This window comes from Bubalus bubalis, chromosome 20 (genome assembly GCF_019923935.1).
Source record: "Bubalus bubalis isolate 160015118507 breed Murrah chromosome 20, NDDB_SH_1, whole genome shotgun sequence".
In the NCBI taxonomy this organism is placed as follows: Eukaryota; Metazoa; Chordata; class Mammalia; order Artiodactyla; family Bovidae; genus Bubalus; species Bubalus bubalis.
Genome location: NC_059176.1, coordinates 1,356,743 through 1,379,979, shown reverse-complemented (window position 1 = coordinate 1,379,979; position 23,237 = coordinate 1,356,743). Strand labels below are relative to the sequence as shown.

Here is a 23,237-nt window from a genome sequence, read left to right as displayed (position 1 = left end):
CCCACCCACCAGGCTGCCCAAAGCCCAGTGGGCCCTGGACCCCTCCAGGGCCTCCCAGCCGCAGCTCAGTGCGTGTCCAGGACACAGCCCAGTGTCTGCCCATCTCAGCTTCTCCATCTGCAGGGGCTGGTCTCTGGGGTCTGGGAGGCCAACTTTGACCCTGCCCCCTGCTACACACACACACACACACACACACACACACACACAGTTGGATTATTGTAGGCAGAGGTAATGGCTTCCTGTTGGTCAGCACCGCTGCTCGGGTATGAGGGCACCCAGGTGGAGGGGCCAGCATCACCATGCCAGGCTGGCCATGTGCAGGTGAGCCAGATGGGTGTCTGAGGAGGTGGCGCCTGTGTGGGCTGGGTGATGCCCCTGAGCAAGACACCCAGATCAGTGAGTGGACCCTGGGAAAGCTCAGAGGGAGACCCTATCTTCCAGAGCCCCAGTCGGATGGGGAAGGCATGACCCCTTCCCAGAGGACACCCCACGTTAACGGAAGAAGAAAGATGAATGCTAAGAATCCGTGGGCAACGTCCCACTAATGTCAGAGCCTCGGGGGCTTTCCCTGCAAATGGCCCTTCCCTTTGTCCGCTGTAGATTCGGTGCGGGGTGGGGTGGGCTGCTTGGAGGACAGAAGAGGTGCTGAAGCACCTGACCTTTCAGATGCCCAAGGCACAGGGTCTGGCCTGAGCCTCTTGAACGTGGACCCTGGGAGCTCCAGACTTTTTCAGCCTGCGGTGCTGATTCCAAACTGCGCAGGCCCTGCCCCTGGCGGGCTGGCCACGCCCCTCGCCTGAGGGAGCCCTGAACGCCGGGAACACATTCCTGAGCTCAGGGCCCCGCCCGGAACAGAGCTGCGACCCGCCCCCTCTGGGCCGAGGCCCCGCCCCTCGAAGCCCTGGTCTCAGCGCCCGGCCTGGCTGCAGGGTGGGCGCTCAGCCCTTGGACAGGGCAGGCCGAGGCTGAGCACGGCCAGGGCTGAGAGCCGGGCATCCACGGACTGAATGACCACAGCCGTGAGAGCCCTGCGCGCTCGCCCTGTGCCCGTCAGGCCCAAGTTTCAGTATGAAAACCCGCTGCGGCCCTCCTTCCGGCTCGCTGCCTCCCACGCAGGGTCCCTGCGTTGTCCCCAAGGGCCGTCGCCCACAGCCTGTGCTCCTGAGAGCCGTAAACGTTGGTTCCCTCGAGTCCCTCCAGTGTTCCCTGGAGAGATGCTCAGTCACCACCCAGAAGGGAACAGGCAAAGCTGTTTATTCAGAATTGCAGCAGCCAGGGAATCACCGCCGTGTGGTTACTATATACATAGAACGCTACCTACACACCCTTAGACTATGTAACACGTATTACTATGTTAAACTATTTTCTGTGTATAGAAAGCTTCTTGATAGGACGGGGCTTCCCAGGTCCTGATGGGGGCTGCAGGGCTGGGGCAGCTGGACGGCTGAGGAGATGAGGGCCCCCATGCGGTGGCTGGGCGATGTCCTGTCCTGTCCAGCTTTCCCTGCTTTGTCCTCAATGGGAAGCAAGGACAAAGCCCAGGAAGCTGTGGGTTACCGATGAAGGCTGTGCCGTGGGGGGATGTCCCAGGGCCATCGTAGCGCTTCCGGGGCTGTCGCTAGAGATAGCGGCCTGACGTCCTGCAGGTCTGGCCCACAGGGAGCGGGCTGCGTCCTGGGCTGCTTCCTGTGGGGTGCTGGGTGTTCTGGTCTGGTGGCTGCAGCTGTGGGTCCGAGTTCTGTGTATGGTCTGGCTGAGGTCCATTTAATATATTCACTCTTTATCCTGAAAAGGGGTTGGAATGTTTCTAGGAAGATGTCCTTGGCCTGGGGCCTGACCAGGTGGACCCTGGATGAGGCTGGCAGCCTGGTAGGCATCAGAGGGAGAAAACTCACCCACCTCAGCCTCTGGGTCCCTAGTTGAGCTTGCTCTCCCAGCTGGATGCCCCGTGCTCACTGGGCCGTGTGGGATGCGGCCGGTGGAGCCCTTTGCATCCTCTCTGACTGGCTCTGTGCCTGTGTGTGGAGGGGGATGCGGACAGCCAGGGCAGCTCGGCTGCAGGACACAGGGCCTAGGGTCAGGCGGACAGGCGGGCAGACTGGGCTGGTCACCAGCTGTGCCTCCCCTCCCGTCAGACCCAGGGGCTCCCCTATGGGGGGTCTTTCGGGGCAGTGAGCCCATGGCCCTGGGAATTAGGGGTGTGTGGGGGAACCTGGGTGGCACCGGAGGGGCAGCTCTGGTGACCGGGTGGCCTCTGGGAGTTTGTTTCTCCACGTCAGGGACCCCTGGGGCTCTTGGCTGGAGACACACTTGGATGCCAGAGTGCTGGCCTGGGAGAGTTCCGCTGTGTCCGCCCAGCCTGTGCCAGGCAGCCGGGGCCTCAGGCCAAGGGAGGCGGGGGCAGGAAGGGAGGGTCAGCTCTGGGTGCTCCTTAAACAGCGGCACCCACGGCCGGTGGCAGTGTGTGCGGAGATCTGTCTGTCTGTCTGCCGGGCTCTTCACGGTACTGGTGGGAGTGCCCCTCCCCCACATCGCGAGGCTGCCGGGGAGGGGCAGCTGGGCGCGTCAGTGGGCAGCAGAGATGAGAAGCCAGGGGAGTGCGGGGGGCGGCCCCAGGCAGGGCCCAGCCTGGGTGGGCAGAGGCAGCCGGAAGGTCCTGCGTGTCTGGGTGAGTGCCTGGGGGCCTGGAGGGTGGGTTAAACCTTGCAGCCGTGGGGCGGGCCAGGTCCAGCACAGGGCCCAGGCCGCAGGGGCCCCTGGGGGAGGGCTGAAGGACACCCCGCATGCCCCCACCCCCACCCACCAGCTGCTGCAGCAGCCTGACCTGAGGCTCGGCCAGGGTCTGCTGAGAGGGCCAGAGCTGGGAGCACAGTGGTCAGTGCCCCCCCACACCCCCGCTGCCCCAGCCAGTCTGCCTCCTGGGAGGACCCAGGGGTCCTGCAGGGCAGGGGGAAGGATGAGGGATGGGGTTCCCCCTGCAGACAGAGGAGGGGCTGCTCAACTACCAGGAGGCCCCCAGAGGGGTGGGGGGAGGCTCCGGAAACTCAGGTGTTGCCGAAATCTTGGCTCCCTGTCCACCAATGCCGAATAGAAGAAATATAGAAACAGAGCTTGGTGGAGAGAAACGGGCAGCCTCACTATTTGCCAGGCAAGAGGGAGAGGCTTCGTGACTCGTGAAGGCCTTGCCCCCTCTCTCGGGAGAGGGAGAGGCTTCGTGACTCGTGAAGGCCTTGCCTTTTTTTTTCTTTTCCCTTTCTTTTGCAAAGTTTCAAAATGGTCACAGCTGACATCGGGCAACTCAGCTGACATCACCAAGTCTGGTGTCCCTGAAGTTATCAACTCCTGATCGTCTTTTTGAAATGTAGAATGCTACACGTGTGGGGCTTCCCTGGTGGCTCAGTGATAAAGAATCCACCTGCCAAGGCAGGAGACCAGGGTTCAATCCCTGGGTTGGGAAGATCCCTTGGAGAAGGAAATGGCAACCCACTCCAGTATTCTTGCCTGGAGAATTCCATGGACAGAGGAGCATGGCAGGCTACAGTCCATGGGGTCGCAAAGAGTCAGACACGACCGAGCGACTAAAGCAACAGCAAGAGAGGGTGGGAGGGTAATGCCCGACACAGAGTCCAGCGCGCCTGAAGTCAGAAAGTGACTAGCTCTGCTGAGGACAGGTCTACCTACGGGTGTTTGTTAGTGGCAACAGTTAAAGAATAACTAAGATTTTTAAACTCTTTCCGGCCTGTTTACGCTTTTTCCCCAGCCTGTTCACGGATTCCTTATTCTCCTTGTCTATCAGGAAAGTCTCATTTCTATCTAAGAAAAGCCTCACGTCTATTTTGCTGCTGCAGATTCCCCACTGCTGGCTCATCCCTCCGTATCAATGGAGGAAGGGAAACAGGCATCGTTCCCGTCAAACTGAGGGCAAAACTTCAGTTCTGCTCCCGTTTGACAAACATCAGCTGCCTGGCCCAGCGGCCGGTCTGTCCCCTAATTCACAGGGGAGGACACCCAAGACCCTCACCCAGGTCGGGGGGAAGGGCCTCCAGGAGTGAACAGCAAGTGCTGGGGACCCCAAGCCCTGCCCAGCAGCGGCACCTGGGCCCTTAGCCCATTCAGCCTGTCTCCCGCATGACCCCAGCTGGCCTCCGGGGTCTCCCCCGTAACTGGCCAGAGCCAGCAGCCTTTAGGGTGATGCCACAGTGGGTGCCAGCCTCTCAAGGGCCCCAGGCCACCTTCTGGGGGCCAGCCTCGCTCTACCATTTCCATCTCTGGGACTCTGGGCACGTGCGTGACCCTACTTCCGTGGATGCCGCCTCCATTTCCCTCCTGTGAAGTGGGGGGTGTACCGTGCCCCGCTCCGGGTGGTGGGAGGTCAGAGGTCACAGTGGGCAGTGCCAGCGTGAGGCCCCCCGGCATGAGGTGCGGTGGTGTTGCTGTGCCCTGCCCCTTGGGCCTCCAGCCCAGGAGCTCCACGCTGCCCCGCTCACACGCTAAATACAAGACCATACATGGTCACAGAAGAGCCTGGGCTACCTCTGACCCTCTGGGCCAGTCCCAGGGCTCGGGTGGGGGCCCACATCACAGCCCTGGGCCCCAGGAGAGGGGCTCAACCAGTCATAGTGATGACACAAGAGACTCCCCGCCTGTCCCACTCTTCTGTTCTGAGAAGGGAATGTTTGGGAATGTCCTGACCTGGGCCACCCCCCACCCTCTGGGGGATGTTCTCTGGGCCGCGATCAGACTTCCTGTAGCTGAATCCAGGTCAGTGTCCGAGAGCCCCGGGCCTGGGGGACGCTGGTCCCTGCCCCCTGCACGCTGACTGACAAAGTGAGGCCTGCAGAAGCTGGGGCCTGGCAAGGCTGCTCCCCAAAGTTCCCTGGTTGGGCCTGGAATCGAGTGGGCCTTGCATGTGACCCTGGAGCCAGCCACATTCCTGGTGCCGTGGGCAGTCTGGAAATGCCCCGGGTGTGGAATTGTCCCCGCCCACCCTATTATCTCCATCTGAGCCTGTCCACTGGGCAGGGGAGCACCCTGGGGCCCAGTTGAAGGAGCCCCAGAGACACCATTTCTGCTGCCTGAGCACCACGGGGTCAGTGGCCTTCCTGCCAGTGAGGCCTCCTGGGGTCTTGGTGCCTACTGTGAGGGCAGGGGTGCGGCCTCCTTGGTTGCTATGACGACCGAGACGGATGGGTGTAAGAGGTGCTTGGCACAGGGGACACCCGTGGGGAGTGGGAGGCCTGGCGGGATGAGGGATCGCCAGCACAGCGGGTCCCCCGGGCGTCAGCAGGCGAGCCCTCGGTCGGCAGGTGGAGACACGGGGCAGGGGACACTGCCTGCCCCCGCCTCGCTGGGCCGCGGGTGCCCTGTAGGCCCCGGGCTCACATCCGTCTCCTCCCGCCCGCAGTTGAGCAAGATGTCAGTGAAGGAGGGCGCGCAGCGCAAGTGGGCGGCGCTGAAGGAGAAGCTGGGGCCTCAGGACTCGGACCCCACGGAGGCCAACCTGGAGAGCGCCGAGCCCGAGCTCTGCATCCGGCTGCTGCAGGTGCCCTCCGTGGTCAACTACTCGGGGCTGCGCAAGCGGCTGGAGGGCAGCGACGGTGGCTGGATGGTGCAGTTCCTGGAGCAGAGTGGCCTGGACCTGCTGCTGGAGGCCCTGGCGCGCCTGTCGGGCCGTGGCGTCGCTCGTATCGCCGACGCCCTGCTGCAGCTCACATGCGTCAGCTGCGTGCGCGCCGTCATGAACTCCCAGGAGGGCATCCAGTACATTCTCAGCAACCAGGCCTACGTGCGCCAGCTCTCCCTGGGTGAGGCCCGCGCGCGCGCGCGCAGGGTGGGAGCAGGGGCGGGCCGGCCAGTGGGAGGGGGTAGGGCTTCCTGGAGGAGGAGCCAGTTTCCCCGCCCGCCCACTCTGAAGCCGGGACACTGCAGCGTGATCCTCTGTCCGCTCTGCTCTGTGACTTCCCCTGCGTTTCCGCCCGGTGCTAGTCCAGGCTTTGCCGCAGCCTGAGGTTTCTCTGGCCTTGAGGGCCCCGTCCACACCGTGGCAATTGGAGTCACCCGGATCAGAAACACATGTCCATCTGAGGGTGCCCCCCTCCACTCTGCCTGGTTCCCAGCTCCTCGGCCTCAGCCGGGGCTCAGCTCCTCAGGTCTGGTCCCCCAGCTGGCATCATTCTCCACCCCCCACCCCCGCCTCTGCACTGGCCTCCTGGGGGCGCCTCCTCCCCCACTCAGGCTGCGGTGCCCACGTGAGTCCTGCTCACCCTCTGAGCTCAGGCTCACTGTCACCTCTTTTAGGGAGTCTCCCCAGGCTGTGGCCAGACTTAGTCCCCAACCCGGAGGAGACCCCAGGTGGCCCTTGGTGGGCAGTGGTCACTGCACACTCCGCCCGCCAGACTGTGCTGCCCCCACTGATGCATGGGGCTGCAGGGCAGGCAGGGCCCATGTGGGCGAGTGAACCAGAGACCACCCGGCCCAGGCCTGCCGTTGCCGTCTGCAGAGTCCTTTGTGCCTTAGTCTCAGCAGGGTCAGCCAGGAGATACCCCCAGAGCTTCCCCAGCTCCAGGAATGTGGTGGAAGGCAGGGGCTCCCGGGGACAAGGAGGCTTCATGGGCTGTCAGTCATAAACACGGTTGCTCTAAGTTTGGAGAAAACATGGGCTCAGTGCTGGGAGGGGTACCGGTGTGGGCCTTGGGCCAAGAGCCCCCAACTTAGACCTGAGGGCCATCGGGATTAGAACCCCAGTGACTGGGGCTGCGCCTGCCTCCACACCCCTTCCGGGGGTCCTGGGGGCAGCCAGCATGTCCAGAGACCAGTGCCTGATGTGGGCAGTGGGCCCTGGTCTCTGCCAGCCCAGCAGGTTGGCAGCTGTAGGGGGGAGCCTGGGCCGGGAAGCGGGTGCAGGCAGGGGGAGGGCAGGACCGGGAGGAGGGGGCCCCAAGCCCCTCTGAGAGGCCCCTTCCCCCGGCAGCTCTGGACACGTCCAACATGATGGTCAAGAAGCAGGTGTTTGAGCTGCTGGCCGCCCTGTGCATCTACTCGCCAGAGGGCCACGCCCTGACCCTGGACGCCCTGGACCATTACAAGGTGAGCCACGTGTGGCGGGGCCGCGCCAGAGCCCGGGGGCACACTGACCCCTGCCCGCCCCCCCACCCTGCAGACAGTGTGCGGCCAGCAGTACCGCTTCAGCGTCATCATGAGTGAGCTCTCGGACAGCGACAACGTGCCCTACGTGGCCACCCTGCTCAGCGTGGTCAACGCCATCATCCTCGGCCCAGAGGACGTCCGCGCCCGCGCCCAGCTGCGCAGCGAGTTCATCGGTAACCTTGACCTCCGCGCCAGGCCCTGGCTACCCGGCCTGCGCTGCCCGCTTCTGGGGCGATGCCCCTCGCCCCTCTCCAGGGCCCCGGGGCAGGCTCTGCTTGGGCCTGGGGAGCCTCCTGCCCTCCTGCGCCCTTCAGTGGACGCAGGGCCTCAGGACCCCTGGACGGTAGTGCTGGAGGGATCCTGGTGCAAGGCTGCCGCGTGGAGGGAGGCGGGCGCGCCGGCTGACGTCCAGGCCTGGCCCTGCTGGCTATGGCGTGACTGTTCCCCGGGCACCACGCGTGTCCAGTGCGGTCTTCCCAGAGCCCCATGCCTCCAGCAAGCCGAGGGAGCGGGTTCCCCTCCTGCCCCACAAGCTGGGCACTGTGGGTGGTGGGAGTGAGTCCGGGGAAAGGGTGGAGGGGAAAGTGTCCCACGTGCCAATGATCTGCTTGTCCCTTCCCAGGGCTGCAGCTGCTGGACGTCCTGACGCGGCTGCGGTGAGTCCCCACGCACCTCCCCCCAGCTCCCAATTAGCACCTCCGGGTGGGTGGGGACGGGGGCTTCCCGGAGTAGCCCCGACAGGCCCACCCATCCTGGGACCAGGCCCAGGGAGGACCCAGCCTGCCATCCCTAGCTGGACAGGCCATTCTGCGGAATTTCCCCCAGTGGCCAGCAGCTGCCCCAGAACCAGGGTCCCCGGGTTTAATACAGGATGCCCAGTTAAACAGGAGCGTACCCAGACTGTCAGTGTGTGTCCCAGATATCGCGTGGGACACACTCTGTTTATCAGTGGACCTTTAAAGAAGCCCATGTAGCTAAGAACCCCATCCTGGTCCTAACCAGGACCACGCTCCCCTCAGGGGAGAGGGCGCGGGGCCACCCCATGAGGAGGCTCCCAGCTGATGTGACTGGTGCTGAACTGGCCTTAGTGGAGAGAGGCCTGCTGGATGCAAGGACTGGTCAGGGCTGGCTTTGGTGGGCACAGCACCCCAGCTCAGGCCAGCGCCGAGGCTCGGCGGGCCCCCCAGAGGCCTTGGTGCTCCCCTGCCCTCCACCCCACTCCCCACGCAGCGCAGCCGTGCCGTCTCTACATGCAAGTGTGAGAACTCACGCTTCCTGTTCCAAGGGGGGTGGAGCTGACCGGAGAAGCCCACCTGACAGACCACAGCGCCCCCCGCCTCTGCTGTGGGAACCACAGGCCCTGCTCAGGGTGGTCTGCATGTCTGTCCAGGGAGGGGCAGCTGGCGTGGGGGGGCGGCCAGCTGAACTCTGCCCCCCCCCGCCTCCCTCACCCCAGAGACCTGGAGGATGGGGACCTGCTGATCCAGCTCGAGGCCTTCAGGGAGGCCAGGGCCGAGGACGAGGAGGAGCTGCTGCGGGCCTTCGGCGGCATTGACATCAACAGCCACCAGGAGGTCTTCTCCGCACTCTTCCACAAGGTGCGCGCCGCGGGCAGCGCCTCCCAGGACTCGGGGAGGCGGGGGGGGGGGGGGGGTCCAGGGCTCAGAGGGGCGTCCTGTCCCGCTCACACCCCGCCCTACTGGGCCGCGGGCAGCTCCAGAGCCACACCCGGAGCCCACAGGGGTGGGGGACTGCAGAGGCGGAGCCTGGGGCGGGGACCCAGCAGGACAGGGTGGCTGCGTGGTCCTGGGCCTAGCAGCCCGGCCGCTGTGGGGTGGTCCAAGGGGACGCTGGGACGAGTGAGAGGCTGAGACGGAGCTGAGTTCCAGTCCAGCCCAGGCCCCGTCTTCCCTGAACCCGGCAGCTCTCAGCCAGGGGCCGGGGTCTGCAGAGGCCGTCCAAAAACAGCTGGAGACATTGGGGCTGTCACTCTGGGCAGGGGCGCTTCCAGTGGGCGGGGACCAGGGGCACTGCTAACACCCCACAGGGCATGGGCAGCCCCCACACGCTGACCTGGCCCCTGATGTCACCAGTGTGCCCATCGGGGAGCCCTAACTCAGGCTCATTACCGGGGCTCTCCTTGTAGCTCAGTAGGTAAAGACTCCACCTGCAATGCGGAAGACTTGGGTTCAATTCCTGGGTGGGGAAGATCCCCTGGAGAAGGGCATGGCAACCCACTCCAGTATTCTTGCCTGGGAAATGCCCATGGATGGAGGAGCCTGGCAGGGCCTACAGTCCATAGGGTTGCAGAGTTGGACACCACCGAGCGACTCCACCACCACCACCACCTGGGGCGTAGGGACCCTCGCGGGGGCGGGTGACGCCCACCGACCCGCACTTCTCACCCGCCCCCCAGGTGAGCTGCTCCCCCGCGTCTGCCCACCTGCTGTCCGTGCTGCAGGGCCTCCTGCACCTGGAGCCCAGCCTCCGCTCCAGCCAGCTGCTCTGGGAGGCCCTGGAGAACCTGGTGAACCGGGCGGTGCTCCTGGCCACAGACGGTGAGCCGGCGGGGCTGGGGGAGGAGCACAGAGCCCACAGCCCCAGTCTGCGTCCCCCTCCCCGACCCCAGCCGGGTGGGCAGGCGGAGTTCTCGGCCTGCGGGTGGAGGAGGCCAGCCTTGGCCCCTGACCCCATCCTAAGCCCGGATGTCCCCACCCCAGGCCAGGAGTGCACCCTGGAGGAGATGGTTGAACGCCTCCTGTCCATCAAGGGCCGGCCCCACCCCCGCTCCCTGGACAAGGCCCACAAGAGCACCCAGGCCGACCTTGGCCAGAGCCAAAGGGGCAGCTCCCCGCAAAACTCTGGCGCCCCGACGGCAGACCTGGGGGACCAGCAGCCAGCTGCGGCCCTCGGCAGCCCTCTCGTCGCCAGCGTCCAGGGCGAGCGCGGGCCGGCACCGCAGCCAACAGCCCCGGAGCAGCTGGAGCGCCCCCCGCCCCCGCCGGCGCCCCCGCTCCCTGGCCCCACGACCGTGCCCCCTCCCCCGCCCCCTCCCCCGCCGCCGCCCCCGCCCCCGCCCCTGCCGAGTATGAGGGCTGCATTCCCCTCGCCCCCGCCGCCCCCGCCACCCCCACTGCCTAACTCTGCTGGGACCATACCGCCCCCACCTCCCCTCCCGGGCCTGGGGGGCCCGCCCCCACCTCCCCCACCTCCCCTCCCGGGCCTGGGGGGCCCGCCCCCACCTCCCCCACCGCCCCTCCCGGGCCTGGGGGGCCCGCCCCCGCCGCCACCCCTGCCCGGGGTCTCCGGGCCCCCTACCGCGGACGGCGTGGAGGAGATCATCGTGGCCCAGGTGGATGGCGGCCTGGGCTCGGCCTGGGTCCCCCGCCACCGGCGCGTGAACCCTCCCACCCTGCGCATGAAGAAGCTGAACTGGCAGAAGCTGCCATCCAGTGTGGCCCGCGGTGAGGCCCGGCCCCCACGGCTTCCCTCCCGGGGCAGGGGGCGGGGACAGGTCAGGGGTCGCCCCTCAGGCTCCTGTGCTCCCACACGCCCCCTGGAGGCTGGCGGGTCTCTGCTGCTGGGGCCCTGCACTGCGTGGGCCCAGGGGCTGGGCGTGCTGATGCGGAGAGAAGGTCAAGGCCAAGGGTGGCTAGAGGCCAGGTCACCGGCCAGCCTGGACACGGGGCCCTGGGCACGCGCACGCACGTACACAACATGGCATCAGCTGGAGGGCTTCTTTGGCTGGGCATTCATCAAGTGCCTGCTGTATGCTTGCCCTGGGCCGGGCCCCAGGCAGGGCACCCCTGCCAGCCCTCCAGGCCTGCACCAGCTGCCTCTGGACTTGGGGGTCAGGCGTGAGCCTGATTGGAGCCCCCTCACCCACAGAGCGCAGCTCCATGTGGGCAACGTTGAGCAGCCCCGACACCGAGGTGGTGGAGCCCGACTTCTCCAGCATCGAGCGGCTCTTCTCCTTCCCCACGGCCAAACCCAAGGAGCAGGCCGTGGCCCCGGCCAGGAAGGAGCCCAAGGAGGTAGGGATGGGGATGGGGCTCAGACAGGGCTCCGTCGCCGCCCTCCAGGTACTGACGGGCTGGGGCTGTTTTACAGATCACTTTTCTGGACTCCAAGAAGAGCCTGAACCTCAACATCTTCCTGAAGCAGTTTAAATGGTGAGCATCCAGGATCTCCATGCCTGGGTCAGAAGCCCAGCCTCTGCCGTGGCCCATCTTGGGCTCAGCAGTGCCCTCTGCAGGCCGCCCTGGGAAGTGTACACCCCATCCCTGGGACTGCAATCAGTCAGATAATAGCAGCAAAGGATTCCCGCTGGGGGCCCTGAAGACCACCAGTCCAGCCTCCCTGGGGAATATGAGACCCAGAGAGTGGCAGGGATCCCCTAAAGCCACAGATGGGTGGTGGCAGCGGCGGGCCAAGGACCTGGCCCTGCTTCCCTGCCCTGAGTGCTTCCTAGCGGTAGGTGCCCTGCCCGGGAGCTCACTGGGTACCGCTGAGCCTTCACCCTGTGTCCTGAGCAGCCCCCTGGAAGGAGGCAGGGGGCGCTCGGGCAGCTGGGGAGTGCGTCATTCAGCCGCGACCTGGGCAGGTGGCCTGCCTTCTCTGTGCCCTGAGACTCCCTAGGTGGAGGGAAAAAGCCTGCTGTGACCGGTGTGGGGCTGTGGGCCCAGGGCCATCCCAGGCAAGCAGGGTCCCAGGAGGCTGAGAGCTGTGGCTCGTGCCGTCCTTGGCCACCCCCACCCTCTTGCCCCTCCAGCTCCAACGAGGAGGTCACCGCCATGATCCGGGCTGGGGACAGCACCAAGTTCGACGTGGAGGTCCTCAAGCAGCTCCTCAAGCTTCTTCCGGAGAAGCATGAGGTGAGTAAGCGGGGCAACAGGTGAGCCCGGGCCCCTCCATGCAGAGCTGCTCCTGTGAGCGGGCTGCAGTGAGCACATGTGGGCGCCTCCCGCAGATCGAGAACCTGCGCTCCTTCACGGAGGATCGGGCCAGGCTCGCCAGCGCCGACCAGTTCTACCTCCTCCTGCTGAGCATCCCCTGGTCAGCCGGTAGACCCCGGGGTGGGCGGGGGTTGAGGGCGGCAGCTGGGCCTGGGCCCAGAGCAGACGACAGGGCTGTGCAGACCCCTGCCTGGGGTTCCATGAAGGGTAGGGGCCGACATCTCTGGTGCAGCCCCCAGCCTCGGGGCCCTCCAAGGGGCCCTGTGGGGTCCAGCCCTTCCTCCAGGCCAGGGACGTTGTGGGGGTGGGTGGTGGGCAGGGCTCCATGGCCTCCTGCAGGCCGGCCCAGGCCCTCCTGTGTGATCCCTCTGCTCTAGGAGGGGACTGTCCCACAGAGGGCGACTGCCCTTGTCCTCGGCACCTGGGGGCTTGTCCAAAGTGCTCTTGCTGAGCTCTCCCAGTTCTGGCGGATCCCATGTGGGGCCTGGCCCGGGAATGTGCATGTTGAACCAGGCCAGGCCATGAGACCCCCGGCAGCTCCGAGCTGAGAGGACCCTGCGGGTCCCAGGCAGGTGGATGGGGGCCACTGGAGCCTGAACTCCTGCTCTGCCGCCCCAGCTACCAGCTTCGGATCGAGTGCATGCTGCTGTGTGAGGGCACAGCCGTCGTGCTGGACATGGTGCGGCCTAAGGCCCAGCTGCTGCTCACCGCCTGTGAGAGTGAGTGCAGATGCAGGGCTGGGCGGGCTGGCCCTGGACAGCGCCTGTGGGTGCTGAGCTTCCCCTTCCCACAGACCACCGCCCGGTACTGAGGGCCATGCCATGCATGCAGTCACGTGTGCACACGCCATGTGGTCACACACACACACATACACATGCCCACACACATGTTCCCACACATATATACATGCACGTATGCACACGTGCATGTGCTTGGAAACACCCACACGCTCTCACATATGTGCACATGCACACGCTCTTGCACACTTGCACACATGTAGACACGTGCATGCACACTCACAGGTGCACACACATGCACACATGTAGATGTGTGTATACATGTGCTATCACACAGATGCCCACATGCATGTACACGTGTGCACACGTTCTCACACGTGCACGTGCACGTGCTCTTGGACACATGCAGACATCTGTGCGTGCACATGCTCTTGGTACACATGTGCACATGCTCTCGCACGCATGTACACATGCATGCACACACATGCGTGCAGGTATGTACATGCATGTGCTCTCACACGTCCACAGGTGCACACATGCATGCACATGCTTTCACACACATGCACACACGTACCACTTTCCCTGAGCGAGGAGCCAGGGAGTCACCACAGCCACGTGGCAGGGACATGGACGGGATGGACCGCCGAGGCATAACCCGGTTCTGCTGGGCATGCATTCAGGGATGATGCCCCTGTCACCTCGACCACAGAGCCGAGAGCCAAGGTGGCTGCAGGTTCCAGAAGGTCCCCTCAGCGTCCTCGCCCACAGAACGGGCACTGGGGTTCAGGGAGCACTTGCTGGTGGCATGCCCCAAGCTTCCTGGGGTCAGGGCTCCACCGCCCTGCCCCTCCCTCAGGCCCCGCGCCCCTGTCCCACCCTGGGCGGAGCCTGGGGGCCAGGCCAGGGGGAGGCATGAAGGGACCTTGTCCTGCAGGCCTGCTCACCAGTCACCGGCTGCCCGTCTTCTGCCAGCTGATCCTGAAAATCGGGAACTTCCTCAACTACGTGAGTGGATGGCACCCAGCCCACCCCTGCTCCCAGACCCCCGACCCACACCCCTCTACCAGCCCAAGGGACTCCGTCCCCGCCCTCCCCTCACAGGGCAGCCACACTGGGGATGCTGACGGCTTCAAGATAAGCACACTGCTGAAGCTCACAGAGACCAAGTCCCAGCAGAGCCGGGTCACACTGCTGCACCATGTGCTGGAGGTACTGGTGGCGAGGAGGGGGGTGCCTCCTGAGTGCAGCACACAGGTCCAGAGGCCCTGGGGGCCCCACCCAGCCCCCCAGGTCTCCCCTTTGCAGCACTGTCCCGCCCTGCAGCCCGCACCCACTCTGACCAGCCCCCGTCCCGCCCCAACCCTGGGACAGCAAAACTGTGAGAATTGCAGTCAGGCCCAAGGGAAGCCCTGGAGGCTCAAGGTGCCGGGGGTTTCCCCGAGGGACGTGGACCAGAGCTGCTGAGGGTGGGGCTTGCATGGCGGCCTTGGGTGTGTCGCCTCAGTGGGCCTCACTGGACACGTCGTGCTGCAGGAAGTGGAGGAGAACCACCCCGACCTCCTGCAGCTACCCCAGGACCTGGAGCTGCCTGCCCGAGCCGCAGGGTAGGTGCTTCCCCTCCCCTGCCCACTCCCTGGCCGGTGCAGCTGGGCTCAACTGGGCTGCTCCAGTGCTGGGGCCCCACCCTGGACCCCAGATCTGCTGCCTGATAGTCTCCCCCTTTGGCACAGGGCCTTTTGTCCACTGTGGCCTGTCCCTGCGCAGCCTAGAGGGACGGGGAGTGACCCAGCCACGGTCACACCAGGGGCTGGTCTAGCACGGCCCCCTCACGAGGCTGACTTTCATGACATGTCCATGCTGCCCCCATTGTACAGTCAGGGAAGCTGAGGCCCCAGGAAGTAGGGTCAGGTCTGTGGGATCACATAGCCCAGGGGCTTCTCGGAGGGCAGGGTCCACACTCAGCACTGGCTGGCCCAGCTCCATGCCACCGTGGAAGGTTCTCTGGTCCTGGGGAGGCTGAGCCTTGCAGAGTCAGGCAAGGAGGGCAGGCTGAGCCGTCGGGGTCACTGTCCTGACACCACCAGCCCAGGACCTTCTCAGGTGGGCGTTTGACCCCACACTGCTCAGCCCACCCTAGAGCTCTGACATGCCTCTGGCAGCCAGCGTGCTGTCGGGGGCCGCTGTCCCTGAGGGTGTGCTGTCCGGGGGCCCCGCTGTCCTAGCAAGGCTGGACGGCAGCTTTTGACTGGTGCCTTCAGGATCAACCTGGATGCCATCCACTCGGAGTCCAGCACTAACCTGAAGAAGCTCCTGGAGATGGAGCGGAAAGTGTCCTCCTCCATCCCGGAGGTGCAGGAGCAGTACTCCCACCGCCTCCAGGCAAGTGCTGGGCGGGCACAGCCCTGTCCAGGGCTGGAGTGTCTGCCGGGCCTGGGGTCTACTGTAAAGGGGGAGCGCGAGCCGGGTGGGTGAGCCTGGGGAGGAGAGAGCTAGAGCGAGGGCCCCTGCAGGAGAACAGCCCCTGCTCCTGGCCCCCAGGCGGTTTCCGCAGCTGAGGGGTCTCGCCTGATGTTGGGCTGAAGGGCTCAGCCCCCCGGCCCTCAGAGCCCTGGCGACGGCTGCCTGCAGGGCTTGTGCTAGTGGCCGGCCTGCTGTGGCCGCACCTAGCGCTCCAGAGGCTCGGGAGCAGGCATCTCCCGTGACAGCGGGTGGGGCCCTGGCCCCGGCCAGCCCCTGACCCTTCGCAGGCCCCGATCCCGCCCCCGGCCCCCTCCCACCACAGGCCCCCGGCCCCTCCCACTGCAGGCCCCGACCCCGCCCCCGGCCCCTCCCACTGCAGGCCCCCCGGCCCCTCCCACCACAGGCCCCCGGCCCCTCCCACTGCAGGCCCCGACCCCGCCCCGGCCCCTCCCACCACAGGTCCCCCCCTCGGCCCCACCCCTTGCCCCCCAGGCCATGACTCGCTCCTCCCCGCGTCTCCCCTCTACACAGGCCAGCATCACAGACTCGCAGGCTCTGGAGGAGGTGTTCCAGGCCATCGAGCAGAAGCAGCTGGAGCTGGCTAGTTACCTGTGTGAGGACGCCCAGCAGCTATCTCTGGAGGACACGCTCAGCACCATGAAGACCTTCCGGGATCTCTTCCTCCGCGCCCTGAAGGTGGGTGGGAGGATGTGTGGTGGGCTTGCGGTCCCCGCTGTCCCCGAGCAGAGCAGGCGGAATTGGGGTGCCGGAGGCTTGGGGTCACGGGCTGCGTCCGTACCGCAGGAGAACAAGGATCGGAAGGAGCAGGCAGCCAAGGCTGAGAGGAGGAAGCAGCAGCTGGCAGAGGAGGAGGCCCGCAGGCCGCGGGGCGAGGGCGGCAAAGCCGGTGAGCCGGGCAGCGGGCGGCTGGGGACCACCCAGTCTGGGCTGTGGCCTTTCCTCCCTCCTCGAAAGTTGAGGAGCCACTGCCCCTCCCTCTCGGGGTCTCTGGGGACGCTGGGCAGTGTCCCTGAGGGTCTCTGGGCTCCTCAGCCAGGAGGGGAGGCGGGAAGCAAGAAGAGGTGTGTGTCATCGACGCCCTGCTGGCTGACATCAGAAAGGGCTTCCAGCTGCGTAAGACCGCCCGCGGCCGAGGGGACGCAGAGGCAGCCAGCAGGGCAGCCGCCACCGACCCCCCGAGGAACAGGGCACCTGGTGAGACCCTCCACCACCTCCCGTCACCCTTCCCTTCTCACCATCCTTGCAGCCTAGTGCCTCCCTTCCTCCAGGAAGCCCTCCTTGATTGCACAGGAGAGCCTGCCCCTCTGTTGCCCTGAGATAAGGGACACTTCACTCCCATGATGCTTGCACACATCTCTGCTGCAGCAGAGGGTTCCCTGGTAGCTGTGACAGCCATTCGTCCGGCCCCCAGGCGGGCAGGAGAGCTGGGCCAATGGACTCGTTGACATATGCCCTGGGGCTCAGAGGGGCTCTGAGGTGGCTGGGGGAGGCGGGACGAGGCTCTGGGGTGGGACCCTCCACTCCTGGGCAGGCTGCCTTGGGGGCTCAGGGGGAAGGAATGACATACGTCATCGCCGTGGGCCCAGTGTGCCCTGATCCCCCACGCTGGGTACAGACCATGGAATCCAGGGCCCAGGCCTGCCCCGTGGGAACCCACTCGACCACCAGGGAAGGCTTCCCAGGGAGGAGGCTTCACAGGACAGGCGGTATTGACTTGGGACATCCTGAGCAGGGCCCTGGGGGTTGGGTTCACTCAGGGGGTGGGGCCTGTGCCCTCCACTGACTGGTACTTCATCCACAGCCGCCACCAGGGACCCCGTGGGAGGTGCCAGCCCCCCCACCTCTGAGCCTGGTCTGGACACTGCAGCCGCCAGGGAGCCCCAGGGCTGGGACCTCGCGGATGCCATTCCCACCAGCCGCCAGCCCGCTGGAGACTCATCAGAGACGGGTGGCCCTGGGGCCCTGGAGAGGCGCTCTTCCTGGTACACAGATGCCAGCGATTTCCTGCCCACGGAGGACCCCCAGGGCCCCCAGCCCCCTGCAGGGGCTTGGCCAGTGGTACTGGGAGACGCTCAAGCCCTGAAGCCCCTCGACTTCAGTGACCAGCCCCCCAAAGCCATGGATCTGAGCCCAGACGCTGAGGAGCCCCTGGCCACACTGGGTGCCCGCCAGGCTGAGGCCAGCAGTGCAGATGAGGGCCTGGAGGACGCAGCTGCCCTCTGCCGCCGCGCCGGCCTCCCCGCTGCAGGCCCTGACGAGGACGGGGACGGGGAGCTCACGGCCCCAGACTCCGCGCTGGACACCTCCCTGGACAGGTCCTTCTCCGAGGATGCCGTGACTGACTCGTCAGGGTCCAGCACCCTCCCCAGGGCTCAGGGCCGGACGTCAAAGGGCACAGGCAAACGGAGGAAGAAGCGCTCCTCCAGGAACCAGGAAGGTAACTCAGGCCCTGTCCCTCCCCACCCTGCGGAGCAGGGGTGCCGGGCGGGCGAGTCACGGGGCTGTGTTCCTCCCCACCCTGCGGAGCAGGGGTCCTGGGCGGGCGAGTCAGCGGGGCTGGGGGCATCGACATGTGGTCCGAGCTCATCCATCCCACGCCGGGGCCTGGACCTCCCCTGAGGCCGGCCGCTGCCCCCGAGTGGGTGATTCCCCGACCCCCCACACCTGCCGCAGAGGAGACAGCAGTGTCTCTGCACCGGGGAGGGCCCCACCCGGCAGCTGCACCCCTAACCCACTACCTCTGCCTGGTGATGCCAGCCCCAGCCGGGCGTGGCGGGGGGCCTGGGGAGCTGCTGCACTTCGACTCCGCGTCCATGTGGCCCCAGCCCCGACTCTGAGTCCAGGGTCGCTCGTGAGGGATGAGCTGTTGAGCGTGTCTCTTTTATTTGGAAGCAGAGGTTGCCCCCGACCCTGACGATAATAAAACAAAAAGGCTCTGTGTGATCCAGTGAGGTAGGTACCCGCCTGGCGCTCAGCACTAACTGGCGGCAGGGCCAGGCCTGCACCGGCTCTCCTGAACACTAACCGCTTCCCCCAGCCCTCCCCGGGACCCTCCTGGTGCCCGGCTTCCCCTCCCGCCCTCTCGGAGCCTCGCTTAGCTGCCTTCCCGTCTCTTCCTGGGGCAGATGGGGCCTCTGCCGCCTGCAGACAGGTGAACGGGGCTCCAGGGCCCTGAGGGTGGGAGAGAGGCCCTCCTGCCTGAGCGGCTGGCTCACTCCCACCCCCAGGGCCTCCCCTTTCTCCGAGTCTCTCCTCAGGGCACCCTCCTCTGGCCCTGGTGCGAGCCACACGCATCCCCAGGGAGCCAGAGAGGGATAGGCAGGCTGCCCGCCTCTGCAGGGGTGCTCAGGCCTCCTTTCTAGGTGGGGAGGAGACCTAGGGATGGGTCTGTAGGTGACTCCCCGGTGACGGGCTCCGGGCCTCCCAGGACCCCTGAAAGTGGGCGGGCCAGTTGGGGTCTTTGACAAGGCTCACAGGTGTGACCAGAGCAACAGGCCTGGGTCCTCGCCACGCACCGGCCTGGGCTGTGGACCATGATCGGATGTGGGGACTGGGAGCCCTGCAGGGTCCGGAGCTGCACGTGGGTGGCCCTGGTTCTCCACGCACCTCCTGCCCGCTGGACTCGAGGCGAGGTCCAGCAGGTGCTGGAGGCTGGGGCAGGGGTGTGGTCCGGGGCAGCTCTGGCCGCCGGGCACAGCCTTTCCCTATGCTCCAGGGGTCGCCCCGGGGGGTTGCCAGCTGGGCTCTCTGCTCTGACACACCTGCCTTCACTTTACAGGAGCCCTGCACAGCCCTCGGGGCCAGGATCCTGCCTTGCAGCCCTAGCTGCTGGCCCTGGGTGTGGGGGACCTTGCGGGGTGCCTCTGTGGGTTTGGGGACAGCAGCCACATGTGACCACTGTCTGGTGAAGATCACTGAGCCCAGTGTGGGGTCTGAGCTCCCTCGAGCTCCCCCCGCCAGCCCCTCATCCCCGGGTTAGGAGGGAGGGAGAGCCCCTCCTCTTTGTCTCCCCGCTTTTTGTTTGGAAAAAAACTTCAAGTTGAAGGAAGATTTGTAAGAAGGTCCCAGTGGACACCATCTACTCTTCACCTTGAAATTTCAAAAACATGCAAAATATAGGAAAACTGCTAACATCTGCTTCCTTCTCCCACCCACACCCGCTCCCCACGCACCTTCACAGATGAGTTTGAGTCGTCAGGACACTCCACCCCTGGGCTCGTCCCTGGTCCCCAGGTCAGGGCTGTTCCCCACCACATACCTGGACGGCGAGCCAGCCTCCCCTGCAGCCTCAGGGCGGCCCCGCGTCTCCGTCTGCCCGTTGTGGCCATTGCTTTGCTTTTCTGGACCGAGGTCCTACTGGGACCGCACACCCAGTCGCCCCCGTCTTGTGTCACGCTGAAGACACAAGTCACTTTGGGGGCATGCTGTTCGTCCCCCGCCGGGTCCAGATTGCGTTGGGGGCAGGACCCACACCCAGTGACAGGAGTCCTCCCCAGAGCACCGCAGGAGGGGCTCACAGGCCCGTCTGCCCCGTGCTCAGCGGCACGGACACCAGTTGAGAGGTCAGCTGGCGGTTTCGGCGGACCCTCTGCTGCCCGAGTGTGGCTTTCACTCTGGGATGAGTGAGCAGCCAGTGGGCGAGGCCAGGGGTGGCTCTCAGTCTGCACTTTGGTTTCTGTCCTGTCCTTCCTCCCACGAGCTTCCCTGCTGCCCTCGCCCTGGTGGGCAGTGTCAGGGGCGGGTGGTCTGTGCCCACGCTGCAGTGCTCCCATGCCCACGGGACGAGTGGCCTTAGGCCGCCTCCTCGGGTCCTTTCTTAAGGACAGCCGCGCCCCCTCCATCTGCCCACCCCCGCCGGCCGGCCCCTGCCTGCCGACTCCTCGTGGGGCAGGGCCCCAGCGGGAGTGACCGACCATCTGCTTCTGCCCCGGTTGTTCTCGTCTGTCTCTTCCGAGCACTGATGCCCACGCCCCACGAGCTGCCTGGGTCCGTGGGGGCCAGGAGAGCAGGGCCTTTGGGGGAAACAGCCAGGCAAGGGTCCCTGGGCTCGAGAGTGTGGAGGGCACTGGGTGCACACAGGAGCAGGAATTGGGGGCCGGGGGGTGCTGGTGCCCTGAGGATGGAGCAGAAAGAGCGCAGGAGGCCCCCCCTGAGGGGCTGGTGGTGAAGTGGCCGAGTGAGCCCCAGGGAGAGCCGGCGATAGTGGGCCGGAGAGTGTGGCCAGGGTGGGACTCGGGAACAGGACACCGTGGAGACCCTGCCTGCCCGTCTCAGGCGAGAAGCATGCCTGGCAACCCCGGTCTGGACAGGTGGACGGGAACCAGCCTGCTGGGGGTCAGCTGGCACCTGCCGCCTGGGGGCACCTCGCTGCTCCAGAGAAAGGGCCTCTGAGGTGGGCACCGTGCCACGGCCCCCAGCCAGGCCGCTCTGACCACGTTCTCTCCTCTCCCCACAGGCCTCAGGCCCAGGTCCAGAGCCAAGTAAGAGGAGCCACAGCAGGGCTGCCGGGCGAGCTGTTGGTCGGGGCCCCGGGCCAGACGGGGCCAGCCCCCGGGAAGCCCAGACTCCGTGCCTTACCCGGCCTCACTGCGGCCTCTCGGAGCCTCGGGCCGTTGAGGCCAGGATCCCCTGGCACCCCCCTGGCCTGCCTGCACGCCCCTGCCCTCGTGGTCTGCTTTCTAAATGCCGCCGCCCAGCCCCGACCCACACCGCATGCACCATGGCCCCCACCCGGCCACCTGGGGGGGTGGGTCCAGTGGCTGCGTCCGGGGCACCCCGAGCTTGTGACCTGGCTCCCAGATTCCCCTGGGGACAGGCCCTCACAGACCTCCCCGCCGAAGTGGCGGAGCCAGGGAGGACTGGAGCCCTGCTCCACAGCTCTGCCCCCAACTCAGTTGGGCTGAAGCAGTCGTTTTTAACTGAAATGGGATGATCTGTGGGTTTCTACTGTTTTATGTGGCCAAGCTGGGGACAGGTAGGTGGGTGAGAGGACCCAGGGCCTTCGGGTAGAGGCAGGCTGTCTGGCCGTGCACAGGAGAGCCAAGGCCCCTCTACTCAGAAGAGGGAGACCCCCATGGAGTTGGCACCCACCCCCACACCTCCAGCCCTGAGGTGGGGAGGGGGCTGCCCTTGGGGTCCCTTCGTCAACAAGACACTGGGCCTGCACCTGCTGAGGGGAGGCCAGGATCCAGGCCGAGGGGCCAGAGGGGCTGCCATCTCCTCACTGACCTGTGGGCCCCTTGCACTGCCCCCGCCCTGTGTGTGTGCTACCAAGACTGGAGAAACTTTGGCCAATAAAGAACAAGGCTAGCCCAGCAGGGACTATGATGTGTTTACAACTCATGGGTGAATGTGGTGTGACCACAACGGCTGTGATGATGTGGGTGGATGGACGGATGATGGACAGATGGGTGGGTGGATGGATGGATGATGGACAGGTGGATGGATTGATGGATGATGGACAGATGAGTGGATGGACAGATGGGTGGGTGGATGAATGGATGTGTGGACAGGTGAGTAGAGGAAGGGAGGAATAGACAGGTGGATGGATGGATGGGTGGCTGCGTTGGCAGGAAGGTGGATGGGGGGATGGAGGGGCCTCGCTGCCTCCACAGAGCACCTGGGAGAGCGGCAGGGCGGACGGCGAGCAGACGCAGCGCCCTGGTGAGACGAGCATAGCCCCATGGGGCCGTAACTTACACGCGTAAACGTTGCCCATTGTAAGTGTGCATAATGCAGCTGCCTTTCTAGCAGATTCACAAGGCTGTGCAGTCGTCACGGTCTACTTTTGGAACACTTCCGTCCTCGCCCTGAAGCTCCTGCGTTCCCCCTCCCCACGGCCCCAGCAGCCGCTGCACTGCCTTCTGTTGCTACGGGTTGACCTTCCGTGGACATTTCACTTGAGCAGAATCGGACAGCACATGGCCTCCTGTGACGGGCTCACTTCCTCTGGTGTGACTTGGAGACAGCTGCGCTGTGTGCACTGTTGAGTGTGTCAGGACGCCATTCTTTCGTGTGGCTGAGTGGCGTTCTGGTGGACGGACACACCACATTCTGTCCGTCCGTTCTCCTGTCCGTGGACACCCTGGCAGTCTCCGTGCAAGGCTCTGTGAGCCACACTGCTGTGAATCTCTGTGTTCTGCATGTCCGTCTTCATTGCTCGGGGACAGATTCCTAGGACAAGAATGGCTGGGTCATATGCCAAGTTTTATATTCAACTTTTTAAGAAACCGCCAAACTTTGTTCCAAAGCGTCTGCACCAGCGTTCATTCCTGCCCTGTCTCAGGTTCAGAGGTGTGTGTCCTGGGGCATCGTGTGCGGTGTGCAGTGAGGTCACACAGGGAGCCCTGTGCTGCCTCAGCTTTGGGGACAGACCTGCCGCCTGCAGGGCTTCTGCTGGGGAGCGTTCTAATTCGGGCTGGGCCGTGTGACTGGCCGGGCCCCAGCTGCCCGGCCTGGACAGGGCTGTTTATAGAAAAGCCCAACTCCCCCCACCCCCTGGCATGCTGGCTATTTATAGACCAGGGCCTGGGGGAGCGGGTGCCTCAGCCAGCACCTGGCTCTGGAGCCTGTCTGAAACCCCATGGCACTCCCCTGGCCCCCCCAGGCCTCCATCTCACACCTGCTGGCCTGGAGCCCCGGGGTCTCCCCCGGGCAGGGCTCGGGGCAGCAGCCCCCGCACGGGCCCTTCAGCACCAGTGACGGACAGGGAAGCGCCCCACTGCCTCAGCGAAGCCCTCTCCAGGCTCCCGGTGGGCATCCTGAGACAAAGAGGAGACCCCCACCCCTCCTGCCCTACCCACCCTCGGTCCCGCCCACCACGGTCCCGCCCCCTCAGCAGGGACACGGCCCGCCTCCCACGCCCTCATTCCCGAAACCCTGCGCCCCCACACCGTGCTCCCAGCAGCACCCCGCGGCT

At 65.6% G+C, this 23,237-nt stretch overlaps 1 protein-coding gene across 12 annotated transcripts in view; it reads left to right on the top strand.

Moving 5' to 3' along the window:
• Positions 1-21,633, top strand: part of INF2 (inverted formin 2) — a 28,217-nt gene extending 6,584 nt beyond the window's left edge. For 7 of the 12 annotated variants that reach the window (XM_044933335.2, XM_044933333.2, XM_044933332.2 and 4 more), the window contains 22 exons: positions 5,405-5,804; positions 6,971-7,086; positions 7,160-7,319; positions 7,769-7,802; positions 8,603-8,744; positions 9,563-9,704; positions 9,867-10,610; positions 11,035-11,180; positions 11,257-11,318; positions 11,918-12,020; positions 12,116-12,201; positions 12,720-12,820; positions 13,773-13,843; positions 13,940-14,047; positions 14,372-14,442; positions 15,097-15,217; positions 15,830-15,994; positions 16,103-16,205; positions 16,352-16,513; positions 17,121-17,756; positions 18,215-18,271; positions 20,775-21,633. In XM_044933335.2, the coding sequence (XP_044789270.2) occupies positions 5,414-5,804; positions 6,971-7,086; positions 7,160-7,319; positions 7,769-7,802; positions 8,603-8,744; positions 9,563-9,704; positions 9,867-10,610; positions 11,035-11,180; positions 11,257-11,318; positions 11,918-12,020; positions 12,116-12,201; positions 12,720-12,820; positions 13,773-13,843; positions 13,940-14,047; positions 14,372-14,442; positions 15,097-15,217; positions 15,830-15,994; positions 16,103-16,205; positions 16,352-16,513; positions 17,121-17,756; positions 18,215-18,270 (3,720 nt within the window). In that variant the 5' untranslated portion in view covers positions 5,405-5,413 and the 3' untranslated portion in view covers position 18,271; positions 20,775-21,633. Of the gene's footprint in view, positions 1-1,778; positions 2,669-5,404; positions 5,805-6,970; positions 7,087-7,159; positions 7,320-7,768; positions 7,803-8,602; positions 8,745-9,562; positions 9,705-9,866; positions 10,611-11,034; positions 11,181-11,256; positions 11,319-11,917; positions 12,021-12,115; positions 12,202-12,669; positions 12,821-13,772; positions 13,844-13,939; positions 14,054-14,371; positions 14,443-15,096; positions 15,218-15,829; positions 15,995-16,102; positions 16,206-16,351; positions 16,514-17,120; positions 17,757-18,214; positions 18,272-19,097; positions 19,451-20,774 lie in introns of those variants that run through there. The other 5 variants (XM_044933326.2, XM_044933327.2, XM_044933328.2 and 2 more) reach the window with 5 other exon arrangements.
• The last annotated feature ends 1,604 nt before the right edge of the window (positions 21,634-23,237 follow it).